Source organism: Plectropomus leopardus, chromosome 3 (genome assembly GCF_008729295.1).
Source record: "Plectropomus leopardus isolate mb chromosome 3, YSFRI_Pleo_2.0, whole genome shotgun sequence".
Classification (NCBI taxonomy): domain Eukaryota; kingdom Metazoa; phylum Chordata; class Actinopteri; order Perciformes; family Serranidae; genus Plectropomus; species Plectropomus leopardus.
Window position 1 is genome coordinate 17,396,993 of NC_056465.1, and position 12,823 is coordinate 17,409,815.

The 12,823-nt window shown below is 39.8% G+C and overlaps 2 protein-coding genes across 5 annotated transcripts in view; one reads left to right on the top strand and one right to left on the bottom strand.

Annotated features, from left to right (window-relative positions):
• The window catches only part of camsap2a (calmodulin regulated spectrin-associated protein family, member 2a), a 56,674-nt gene extending 50,775 nt beyond the window's left edge, over positions 1–5,899 (bottom strand). For all 4 annotated transcript variants that reach the window (XM_042515753.1, XM_042515747.1, XM_042515739.1 and 1 more), the window contains exon 1: positions 5,309–5,899. In XM_042515753.1, the coding sequence (XP_042371687.1) occupies positions 5,309–5,447 (139 nt within the window). In that variant the 5' untranslated portion in view covers positions 5,448–5,899. The remainder of the gene's footprint in view (positions 1–5,308) is intronic.
• Positions 5,900–6,575: 676 nt separating this feature from the next.
• On the top strand, positions 6,576–12,597 carry ddx59 (DEAD (Asp-Glu-Ala-Asp) box polypeptide 59). Its single transcript, XM_042483706.1, has 8 exons — positions 6,576–6,633; positions 7,111–7,961; positions 8,552–8,734; positions 8,839–8,928; positions 9,557–9,808; positions 11,379–11,531; positions 12,015–12,143; positions 12,266–12,597. Exons 2-8 carry the CDS (start codon positions 7,128–7,130, stop codon positions 12,524–12,526), a joined length of 1,902 nt encoding a protein of 633 aa, XP_042339640.1. The 5' UTR covers positions 6,576–6,633; positions 7,111–7,127; the 3' UTR covers positions 12,527–12,597.
• The last annotated feature ends 226 nt before the right edge of the window (positions 12,598–12,823 follow it).

The window sequence follows — 12,823 nt, forward strand, 5'->3', positions numbered from 1 at the left end:
GTAACAAAAAAAAAAGTTCAGATGCAAGTTCAGGATAAGGGCAGGAGAAATACAAAAGCAATGCTTTTAACCCATTTTTCAAAAGGAATGATATGAATCCTGTAGCAAACCTGGAATAAAAAAGTGAAAAATCTAAGCTGATAACCTGCAAAAGAGTTTGGCTTTTGTTTTTGAAGGTATTCCACTCAGCGCATAGATTTCCTGCCATCTTTTGGCAGGCCTGCTTCATTTTCCATTGCCATGCTTTGACAATATCTTGACGTGGATATGTGTGGATAGACCTCAGCGTTGCTATAGCAACTGCGGGAAGAGTGGAACCCGATCAATTCATCTTGTCTGTATCTCTGCAGCTTCCAGCTCCCTGGGAACACCCCTCTCACTGCCTGCCTCATCAAAGAGGGAGCCTGCGTGTGTATGTGTGTGTGTGCACATCACCTTAAGCAAGTGCACTGCAAGGGGATAGTCCACAAATAATTCAAAAACACCGCTTTTTTGTTATTGCTTCTTTTCTCGTACCTTTCTTGCCAGTATTTGCTTAGCTAGAAAGCATTTCTTATAATCCATTGCTTGAAAAGATAAAGTATGGCAACTGTACAAAAAATGCCAGTGAGAGCCGGGCCAATGTAAATCTTCTCCCCACAACAGATTTAAAAAAATGATTAACTGGTTTCAAATGAGATGCTGCTGCTGTGTGAAAACATTAAAACACATCTGCACACACTCCAGATGCAGAGCTCATCATTGTGTCAGCAGCAGGAGAAAAGATGTACATTTTGATCACTGCCTGGATGTGTGCAGAGAGAAATGTAGCATCTGTGGTGACAGCTTTTCATTTCCGACAGTGCTGCCCATCCTCCAACACACACACACAAAAAAATCAATGAATCACCTGCTTAGAGTGACCATTATCAACAAGGTCATCTGTGGGACTCTGTGTGACTATGGAACAGAAATGCAGACAACAGCAGAAGCAGCTATTTAGGGTATATCCTTTTCCTGTAAGTCCTGTTATTGATCCAAACAAAGAAATTCATCTTTTCTCCAGTCCTCCCCATTCACCCTCCACAGGGAGGCCAGAGGTCATGTTGAGCTACAGGCCTGGAGCTCGTAGCATGTTGGAATATTGCTCAGGAAATTTATAAATTGCATCATATTTATTGTTATTTTTCAACATGCAGGCTGTTCTGAAGCCCCAGTTTTGCCTGCCTTTGTTTGCAGACCTTGGTTCATGTTGTCACTAATTGTATTGTATTGTATTAAAGACTACGGAGTTAGCAATGCTTATCGTGGCTCTGTTTACTGAGCTTAATTAAATATCACATTACTCTTACAACTCTAGTTGAATAACTGCAAGAGCAGGGTTCACACCAATCAACAGACATCACTGCAGCAAGAAAAAGTGAATGTGCAATCATTTCATCAGATTCATTTTTGATCAAACATTATGTATAAAATCGACTCCAGTGATTTATCCTTTCATATTATTTCATTTGTCATACCCCAGGTTTTATTGATGCATCAAAGTCTGTGAAACCTTGTTTCACATTCACAAAAGTTTAACTGAGCTAAACCACTGCTGTTTAGAATGTAATGCATTGAATAAGGGCACCTGTTAAATACTCATAAAGGGAATGTGGGGAGCACTGCTCTTACTTTAACCCCAACATTTTAGCCAGTATTCAAACAGGGCTGCTTCTGGTCACAGTGAATTCTCTCATCATGCATTAAACACTAGTATCAGTTTGTGCTGCTGTCAGATAGTATTTGATAATATTTCCTGCAACAGATCATCTGCTGCATAGGCTACATCTTGCATCTACTAGACATCATATTCTTCATGCACTCCTGCATTGGTGTAATGAGGGAGATGCATGTGAAGTATTCAGAGCAGCGTAGGCAGGGATCTGGAGAAGAGCTGGCTCTCTCTCTTTCTTGCATGCTCTCTCTGGAGAGCTGTATTTTTGGAATCAGCCCATTTCATTCAGTGCTGATTGATAATACGCAGAGGATTCTGCAAGGAATCTCATGTTCGCTGGGCTAATACAACTCAGTGCAAGGAATAATGTTCTCTGTGGCTACAGCAGAATATTATTTTATCCACACTGTTCATACAAACGGGGCTGTGTTGGTTATTTTAGAGCTTTTGTGTTTAAGCCCAAATGAATATTAAGATTATAGTACTGTAATAACTAAAGTAATGAGGATCAAAATGAAGAATAGAATGAATTAAAAAGGACAGAACACGAACCAATCTAATACATGGATTGTCTTAGTTTATTTCAGGTCCTACACTTTGCATTTATGAGTCTGTTACTGAGCCATGGCTGTTTCATCTGTTAAAAGCTATTTAGACTACCAATTTAATGGATGTTTTTTGTGCTGAATTCTTGCATTATCTTTTATCTTCTTGTACTTCTTACTCTTAGTCATAAAAATTGCAACAGGAAACTGTGATTGGAGGACCCTGATCAGAGGTCAGCTTCTGAACATAATTCTGTTTTTCCCACCCACCATCAAATGACAGATAAAGGAGTTTTTCGCCACAGCGGCTGAGCATCTCAAATATATGCTCAGCCTGTATGAAAAACATGTATTTCAATGAGGTGATTCCATTTCTGAAGCAAGTCTGGCAGAGAGAAAACATTCTCAAAAGCTCCCACTTTAAATTGTGTTAAATTGAGACCTGCACACTCTGCACACTAATGTATTTTCAAGGCCCTTCACAAAGTAACTGCCATAGGACTAAGCTGTGGACAAAAACCATTGCCACTTCAGTGTAAGTGAATGGAGCGCAGCCTCATTCATACCACTGGCTATCATTTTAACCCAATCTGCTGCTCATTTCTTCATGTTGGAGCATATTTTGTTTCTGTTACGTATGTTTCGAATGATTGGATGCGTCTCTTCAGGCATCTGTCAAGTTGGCTGAACTACAACTCTGATTCAAGTAACACTGGGTTGCTGTAATAGCGCCACTGGAAAAAGTTTATATACAGTAATGTGGCTTGCATGCTTCAGATATGCCACATGGGAATTAAAAGCAAAATTAGGACACTATCAGTGTTTAGAAACGTATCCTGCTTGAGCTACTTTTGATATGATTAAAGCATATATGAAATTTTCATTGTGCTAAATGTGTAATTAGGTTTTTGTAGCAGGACATCTTTTATCATATGCTCTTAACTAAATACATAAAAAATGTAGATTAATCAGAACTTACAAATGAGCAGTGTCAGTGGTAAGATAGAGGTTACTTGAATTTAGTGATTGTGGTGAAATACTTTTTTAATCACAATCATTCTTTAATTTTGTCTAGGGACTGTGCATTGCACCTTTAATTGTTGCTCCAGGGCTATGCAGGGTAAAAGCATGATGCCAGTTGTACCAGTTTTTCCACACTAATTGCTCAGAAGAAAAGTGATCTTGTTATGCATCTTTGTTCACTGATGCCACCTTATCAGCCCTGACTCTGTCACTTAGCATAGCATGAATTCCATGAGCATTAAGGACTTGTCTAGAGTTTTAAGGGACATCCCCTCTAAAATAGCTGCATGGTTCCTATTGCAAAGCTCATCCAGTTTCCACTCATTATATGTACATATTTAGCTGCTTTAGAGTGAAAAGCTACGCCATAACTAAATGACAGACATCAAATTTTGGCACATCTCCACTCTAAAGGCTAAGAACACATTCTCAAGTAGAAAAATCTCTTCAATTGACATTTCTAACAAATACCTGCCACTTGTTCTGTGAAAATCTGACTTAAATGTGTGCTTGTCTGTAACAAACCACCATATCTTAAAACTGCAATCATATGACAGGGGCTGTAATGAAGAGTAACTTGTACTGTAAATCAATGTTGTTGTAATTTCTACTGATGGACAACAGAGGGTGATCAAAGTTATATGTCCAACATATCAACTTTGGTAAATTATAAAAGAGAACATCCATCCATCTGAGCTCAGACTGACACAAACTCAATCAAATACATATTACATGTTCAATACTGTCGATGAAAGCCCATCCAAATTCAATTCATCATAAAATTACTAAAATGTTATAAAAGCATTGATTTTAATCATTTAGAGAGTGACAAATTTTGCATTTTCTTGGCAGCAGTGCTTTGCAGGAGTCGAACATGAACAACAAGACGCTGGTAAAAGATATTCCATCTCCAACCCACACATCGGCCGCTTTGAATCAGTTTTGAGCCTTAGGAAGCTGATGATCCTCTGAGCCACCGTGTTACAACCCTCTCCTCAGTCTATACATTACCCATAGTAGTCAGATAATCAGACTGAAATGCCATTTTGTTTTCACTGCACTGAGTGTGAATGTGGGTGGCGATTCAGAGGTATAGAGCCATGTATGCATACATTCTCTGCATTAACATTGCTTCAATTTTTAAGATGCAAGCAGGTCTTTATCAAGGTTTAAAATCAATTCAAAGAATAAATGTGTTCACCGTGGTAGTCAATTTTAATACTGCTAAAAAGAAACCCACTTTTCACTACTTTTTCATTGCAAATCAAAATGTACCCTTTCATTAATATTCTAAAGGAAATACACAATGCCATGTCATACACAAGAATTAAGAAACTGATGTGAGGGTCCATGAGAAAAAGCATTAGGCTAACAAATATTTCTTAAAGTACTATTGATTTTTGTCTTAGGAAGGTTGCTGACTAGGCAATCCTTTTCATTCACCCTAAATTACCGTTAACATCATTTGTGTTGTAAATCCTGCAGACAATGTATTAAAAATATCTCATATGATGCTTCTCTTTCAAAATTTGGATGCGGTTCCCTGAAGGTGACATCATTTGGGACACCTTGTCTCCACGTTTCTACACTGACTGAATACTCCCTTTCCATTAAGTAGGACAACAGATTTATTGATCATTGGGATCCAGCAAAGGGAACTCGTTTTATCTTTCCTCTAGGAAAAATATTTACTGTCTTTCCAATGGGCAATTCATTTCAGATGCTCCGCAATGGGCAACACAAAACAACGGTGTTTGGTTTTACTCTGATGGAAAATCACTGTGATAGAAGAGAATTCTGCCTGAGGTATTCAATGATAGGTTCATATGGGATATACAGTATAGTCTGTGAGTCTCTGCAGTGTAAAGCAGATACGTTTATGTATTTGTTTTGGTGCCTTTTACAATTTGCTACAAGCATATTTTACACGTTTTGCATCAATTTCCGCAGTAAGTCCATAAAATACTGACAAACATGCATTTCAAAAACAAAACTATTCATGCAGTGTGCAGCTAATTATACTGAGGTACAATAATGCACCTACCTGTCCCGTATGCTTTGGCCACCAGCCATGTGAGACTGCAACAGATTTTGGCTCGGGAGAGGTCATAGTGCTCAAAAGACTTTATTGCTGGAGCAACAAAGGTCTTCTTAACATCCCTGATATCCTGAACTTCACCCATATTTCTCCCTGAATTGAATTCTTGAACCCTATGAAGCGACACAACGCGAAAGCATCCCACTACTGGAATTTCTTGGAAAACAACAAACGGTTGTAAAATGATGAGATGCGGCGTCTTCCCGCAGACTGCTGACGGCTCTTTTCAGTCATAAAATACAAAACTGACTGCGGTTTTTTCGTCTTATTCAGTCTCGCTAACACAATGAGTTGCTAGTCTTTGCGTCTTTCATCCATACTGCTGTCTATCAGTTGAAATGGGCTTCGTCAGACCAAGCTGGGAAGGTTTCCTTGGATTTCAAATGAAAAACTGGTCTTCAGCTGGAATGGAAACAGATATATTTCCATTGTTTGGGTTCTTTGGAAGCAGACGGCTTCTCCCTTTTATGTCCATGTATTCTTGTATGGATAACCATTCCCTCCTCTTTCCTATCCTTTGGTGCCGTGGTGCGGTTTTCCTGCCGCACCGTGGCTCTCCAAGCCCAGCACCTTTGTTGGACAGAGCGCGTGCGCACACGGTACATTCAGTAATATCGGGAACACTTTTGTCATGGGGCTATTTTATTTTGTATTTTCGTAGTAACATGTTTTAAGTGGTATGTTGTTCAGGAACTTACTATACGTCTGAAGAATATTTACTCTATGACAACACGCTTATTCAAATATCGACATTTCATATACTTATTCCACCTGACTGCACAGCTTCTCTGTAATATTTGAGTTTTCGATGAGTATTTGAATGCAGCATGAAAAGAGGACAGACTGCCTACAATTAGCCAGAAAACAAAACAACTGAAGGTGTTCAATGATATAAAACCAAATGTCCTCAACTTGATACAATGGCCTTTTTTCCACGTGACTTATCACAATATTGTGCTTATTCCAGTAGTTTAATTACCTGGTTAATGGCCGGGGTCAATTCTCCAGCCACATCCCACACACTACAAAACATGACCTCGGATAGAAGACTTTGAATTTCTATTAAGCTAAAATGTGTATCTTGTTGCAGACTTGGTCAAAATAAGCAAAGAAAGCGTGGTCTGTTACAAAGTCGTCTTCTGACCGACAGAGGGTAGAGCAAAACGGCGCTGTTCTAAGAACCACATTTCCCAACGTGCAATGCAAGACTACGTCATTAGTCTGCGTCTGCGATTATTTTGAAACGCTGGAAGGTAACGCGTTGGAAGAAGGTAGCTATGTTTCGTTGTTAATTTATACGAAACATTCAACAATACTTCACGGCATTTATGATTCGCTTACAGCCGAAGTGTGACTTGACAAATGCTTTTTACAAATTACACAAAATTATTAAAGCTTTTGACTTGTTTGCGGTAGCAGCCAGGCGTTAACTTTATATTTGTCTTTTTTAAGCTGTAATTTCGTTCCTGCATGAACACGTCAATTTACAGAAGGAAAGCGTAGTCAATTTGTACTTTTGGATATATATTTTTTAACCGATGTTTAAACTGGATTTAATTTACGTTGCGAATGGCAAAAACTGCCAACCAAAGCCCACTTTATCTTTGTAAACAAACTGTTATTTCTTTGTGAAACAGTCCTCTACAGGCCCAGTCCCACTTTGAGAAGTTGCTGTTGCTATTGAAACGATGACCCAAATGTCCTTGATATTAACTTAATGTTTACCTCTGTGTTTCTGTGGCATACAGGTTAACAATCACCAAGGATGTTTATGCCAAGAGCCCTGAAAGTAAAGAGGCCTGCCCAGGTCTCAGGCCAAGTTTTGAATAAGAAAAGCAAGATAGGTCAGGAGGAAAGAGAAGATGAAAGTAGTTCAGTGACACCTGTTCAGAAGGAGGAAGCATGTGAAGACACCAAAACACAGGATGAGACAATAGAAGCAGGTGAAGACTCTGCAGGTTTGCCGAAGAGCTCAGATGGACATATGTCTACTTCAAGTGATAAAGAGGAGAATGAGGAAGAAGAGGAACCTGTCAAATCATTCAAAAAGAACCAGAGGTGGCCAGAGCCGGGAGAGCCTGTCTGTGTGATGTGTGGTCGCTATGGGGAGTATATTTGTGACAGCACAGACAACGACGTTTGCAGTCTTGAGTGCAAAGCCAAACATCTGGCACAAATGGGGATGGGAACTTGGGCAGATGTGTTTAAGCGTAAGGACACAAGTGATGATGAAAGGGGTCAACCTCAACAGCCAGCAGTTCACACAAGTGGAGTGAGTGAAAGTGAGGCTGGCTACTCCTACAAGGAGGATCTGTTCATTTCAGGCCTAACAGATGAGCAGGTGCAGAGAATTAAACAGGAGCTGGGCATTGAAACCCAGGGGAGAGATGTGAGGAGGCCCATCATTGAGTTTGAACATTGTGGCTTTCCTGCCACGCTGAGTGGCAACCTGAAAAAAGCTGGCTATGAGGCACCCACGCCGGTCCAGATGCAGATGGTCCCTATTGGTCTCAGCGGCAGGGATGTGATTGCCAGCGCTGACACAGGCTCAGGGAAGACTGTAGCCTTCCTGCTGCCTGTGGTAGTGAGAGCACTGGAGGTACATTAATCTTTATTCATACTCAGAGAAAGCTTCTTTTTAATAAGTTGGAAAGTTACACAGAACATTTATTTATTAGGAAATGTTATCTAGATGAAACAAATTTTATAAAACATTGGCAACCTGAATGTCACATGTCTGTCTTCTTATATATATATATATATATATATATATTTATATATATATATATATATATAATATATATATATATATAATATTACCAGCCAAATTTCTTCAATTTATTTCATTTACTTATTTGGCTGAAGACCATATTACATGGTATGGAGCACAAACATTACATACAAAAATAACAGAACAATGGCACACAGCATGACAAAAGTACAGCTACTATTACTTAAACAAAGGAAGGACATTCTTCAATAAAAGCACCTAGATGACAGATAACTTTTGGCTTATCTTACTATAATAACAGAATTAACTAAACATAGCTTTACTTGGGACTGAATTTTGTCCCAAGGGGAGCATCTGTAGTAGACACAGTCCCTGTAACATAACTTACTTCATTTAATGACATTGGGGTTTGCATATGTATTAAGATGCTGTCTATTGTCCCCTTTTTTTTTTTTTAGAAGCCAGCACACAGAGTGAGCAGCCCTGTGGCTCTCATCCTGACCCCCACCAGGGAGCTGGCCATTCAGATAGAGAGACAGGCCAAGGAGCTGGTGATGGGTCTCCCCAACATGAGGACCGCGCTGCTGGTTGGCGGCATGCCACTTCCACCGCAGCTCCACCGCCTCAAAAGCAGCATCAAAGTACAGTCTGTGTTTTTACAGTAGTTTCCTCCTTCCTCCAATCAAAACATTTTTTTAATCTTCAACTTTACAAATCAGCATGTTCTTCTTCTTTCCCCATTTAGATTATCATAGCCACTCCTGGGCGACTCCTTGAGATCTTGAAGCAGAAGGCAGTGAAGCTGGACACAGTGAAGGTCGTGGTTGTTGATGAGGTATGACTAACATAGTATAATTCAGATTTGTTGGAATTTTATCACTTAAAAGGTTTCCAACATTTAAAGTTAAGACAAACATCATTAAGACAAAAAGGCACACAATATAGTTATACATGTACAAGTTAGGATATACAACCCAATTTGACAATATCATTGAATACAGTCCAAATAGCAGATGATGCAGGGGCAGTGTGAGTACAGTCATTTTAAAAATAGGTTAAATTAGCCTAAAATCAATGCTGACATTCTTGGTTCTCAACAAACCATTTCTCAACATTAAAATCAAATGAATGATATGATGGGGACTCCCTAATCAATCGTGGTTCCGCAATGTTTTAGCTCTTTGAAGTTCTCTGTATCCGAGGATCAATACTTAACATCCTACAAAAAAACTTTCATTTTTGGTGATACAGCAGCAGTTTTGAAATCATTTTACATTGATTCAGATTTAATAAAATGATGAGCAAAGAATGAGGATTTAATAATGGCATGTCATATCGCAAAACATGCTGTAAAATTGAGGGTTTTACCAAACCAAGTACTCAGTGATAAGCTGTGTTGAAATCATACAGCTTTTAAACTGAGAAAGTCATGGAACCATTTGTATTTATGGTGCACCCTGTAGGTTGACACTATGCTGAAGATGGGCTTCCAGCAGCAGGTGCTGGAAGTTTTGGAGCAAGTCCCAGAGGAACACCAGACCCTGCTGGCGTCAGCCACCATCCCAACAGGGACGGAGGAGCTGGCTGCCCGATTGGTCCGTGACCCTGTCCGTATTGCTATTGGAGAGAAGAACCAGCCCTGTGCCAACGTGAGGCAGATCCTGCTATGGGTAGAGGAACCCTCCAAGAAGAGGAAGCTGTTTGAGATTCTTAATGTAAGTTCTAGACTCAAGTTTTTTTTAATTTTTAACCATGGTTTTAGAAGTATGTCAAATAAAAGCACACAGTCCTTGGTTCTTCCTTAAAGTCTTTAAAGCCTTAAAGTTTTGGGTGGAGTATCACTTGAAGCTGCCAACATTGTCTTTCTTTAAAAGGTCAGCAGTTTTCTTAGTTCCTGTGTAAAACCAAGTCAGATTGTACTCTGGAGAACTAGAAAGTGCTTTAGTAAGGACAAACACAGAAAGTGGATAATTACCATGATCTTAGTTTATAGTGGATTTTTTTACTCAGCCTTGCTTCACACTGGTACCAGCCTGGTATTCTATTGACTGGCTGTTAAAGGTAGTAATTCCTCAAGCTCTTAAGACCAGTCTCCCCACTACACCATATTTAGACAGCCAACGCTGCAGCCCTGGCCCCCGTCTGGAGGAAGTGGGTGGGCCCTGAGCCATGGCCCTGGTCCAGGAATCCCAGCAATGGCTCGTACCATTTATACAGGGCAGGACAGGAAGGGTCTGCTTTAGTTAAGCCAGTGAAGAAGTGTTGTTGGAGCATTGTGAGAGTTACAGGAGCAGCGACTTCTCTGCGTAGAGGATTGTTCTGATAGTGTTTTTTTTTCCCAAGCAATGTTATTTATGACTGCTCTTATTTAATGCAGTTCAGAGTAAAAGCTCTTCTCTATGAACATGGAAAAGTGGTGGGTTTTGCAGGAGTACTGTGAAATTGGATGCTTATTACACGAGAAAACTGATGCAAGCAATCCAGAACTCTGGAGTGGGCATGCCTCAGAAATTGTATGTTATTTGTTTCAGCTTTATATCCGGGTATATGAAAATTTGCTCAAACTAAAGTCAGAAAATAATTGCATGTTTTTACAAAATGGACATAAATCCGTTGACCTAGAGCCAAGAGAATTCCCATAATTATAACTTTAACTATCCTGCTTCTGGTGACAGAAACACTTTATCAGTCAGTGTGGGAGATGACTTTGGAATAAGGGACAGATGCAGACAGACAACTTTTAAGAACATGTATTAAGGCTGTTCAAAGCTGTTCTCTGTCTTGTCCATGTTTCAATAGCAAGAAATAAAATTGGACTTTATAACAGGGAAAGATTTCACATATCAGGTTGTCAGGCTTAAACTTGTTGTATCTGCTGATAAACACTTTTATAGTTGCTGGCAACAAATACAAAATATAGCCAAATGAGTGAATAATCTTTTTTACGCATGCCAGCCAGCCCGCTTGCAGGACTTTTTTCCCTCAGAAGTATGTGTTACTGGCTGGAGAGGCATGACTGCCATCTGCTGGAGGATTTTGACCCTTGAACTTGTCTAAAAGTTTGAAAGGTTGTTTCTAGCAAGATGACATGCACTGAATTTTAGAATTTTTCAAATTCCATGAAGCCTGATTGGTAAATCATAAAGTTATAAAAGTCAATATGTACATTATACCTCAATCTGTGTTCAGAATTGCTGAAATATCTGAATGTAGAAATATAGAATTGCTTTTAAATGTCACATAAAATCTAACATCGTCCCTATGTTTTTCCTTGTGGCTTTGCAGGACAGTAAACTGTACCAGCCTCCAGTGGTTGTATTTGTAGACTGTAAGCTGGGGGCCGATCTACTGTGCGAGGCAATTGCCAAGGTGACAGGCCTCAATACTGTGGCAATCCACTCTGACAAGACCCAGTGGGAACGCAACCGCATCCTCAGGGTGAGTCCAGTGGCAGCCAGAACATGCACTATCAAGTGGATAAATAGCAGTTCTCCCATGTTTGATGTGTTGCTCCTAAATTACTTTTAGCTGGGAGACTTCAGACACTGAGAGCTGAGACTTGACAGACTTAGCAGTTTGTATTGGTATATTGAATTCAGGAGGATGCTTTTAGAACCACAGCTACTATGGGTAAACTGAACCTGAAAAGACAGAAGAAAAGGGCCCAAAATGATCCTGATTTAATGTGGATGCCATTTTAAAATCCGTCCTGGTAAAAGGGAAAAAATTAGTTTCTTCAGATTTTGTAAAAGCATTCCTCACTGCATGGCAGCGCCTATATATTCTGTCTGCTAGTTTTAGCACGTCACTTAAGCTATTTAAACTTAGTTAAAATATGCCATTTATAATGTTTGCAGTCTATGTAAGGGTTTGACGATGCTCAACACTTCTGACAGTGTATTATTTGCTCTGTTTCCTCAGGGTCTGCTGGATGGAGACTTCGAGGTGGTGATCAGTACGGGTGTGCTGGGGAGAGGATTGGACCTAGTCAATGTCAGACTGGTGGTCAACTTTGACATGCCAAACACAATGGATGAATATGTCCATCAGGTTAGTCACACCTGGAGAGGAAAAGTGGTGAAGTTCAACATCAGACTGTGTGTGTGTCTTTTTGTTTAGTTTTATTTTTCAAAGCACCATTGGACAGCATCCCTTGTTTTCCTCCCCTTCAGGTGGGCAGGGCAGGTCGGCTGGGACACAGAGGAACAGCCATTACCTTTCTCAACAACAACAACAAACGGCTGTTTCTGGAGGTGGTGAAGCGGGTCAAACCCACAGGGTCCATCCTGCCTCCTCAGCTCCTGAATTCACCCCACCTCCATGAGCAGCAGAGGAGGGAAAGACAAAAGGCCAAGCAGGGGCCTGATGACACACTGGTCACTAAGAACAACCTCATAGACATCATACGAAAACACGACCGCTGCAAAAAATAGTCTATTTTTTCCAATCATTCCTACAATGGGGCTGTCTATTTATTGAGTAAACAATAAATGTTTATTTTGTATATTGTTTTCATTGATTTTTTATTTTTATGTATTCAGAAAAAATGTCTATTACAATTATTGTAAGACAATTTGTTAAAATCCTTCTTAGAATCTTTTCTGACACTTCTGGTGTCTTGATTATAGACAGGTCCATTAAAAAACAAGCAAATAAACAAAACTAATGTTAAAGTCTGTTGTTGAGAGAGAGGCCACTGAATTTATTCTACCTCAGAGTGATCTCTAGCA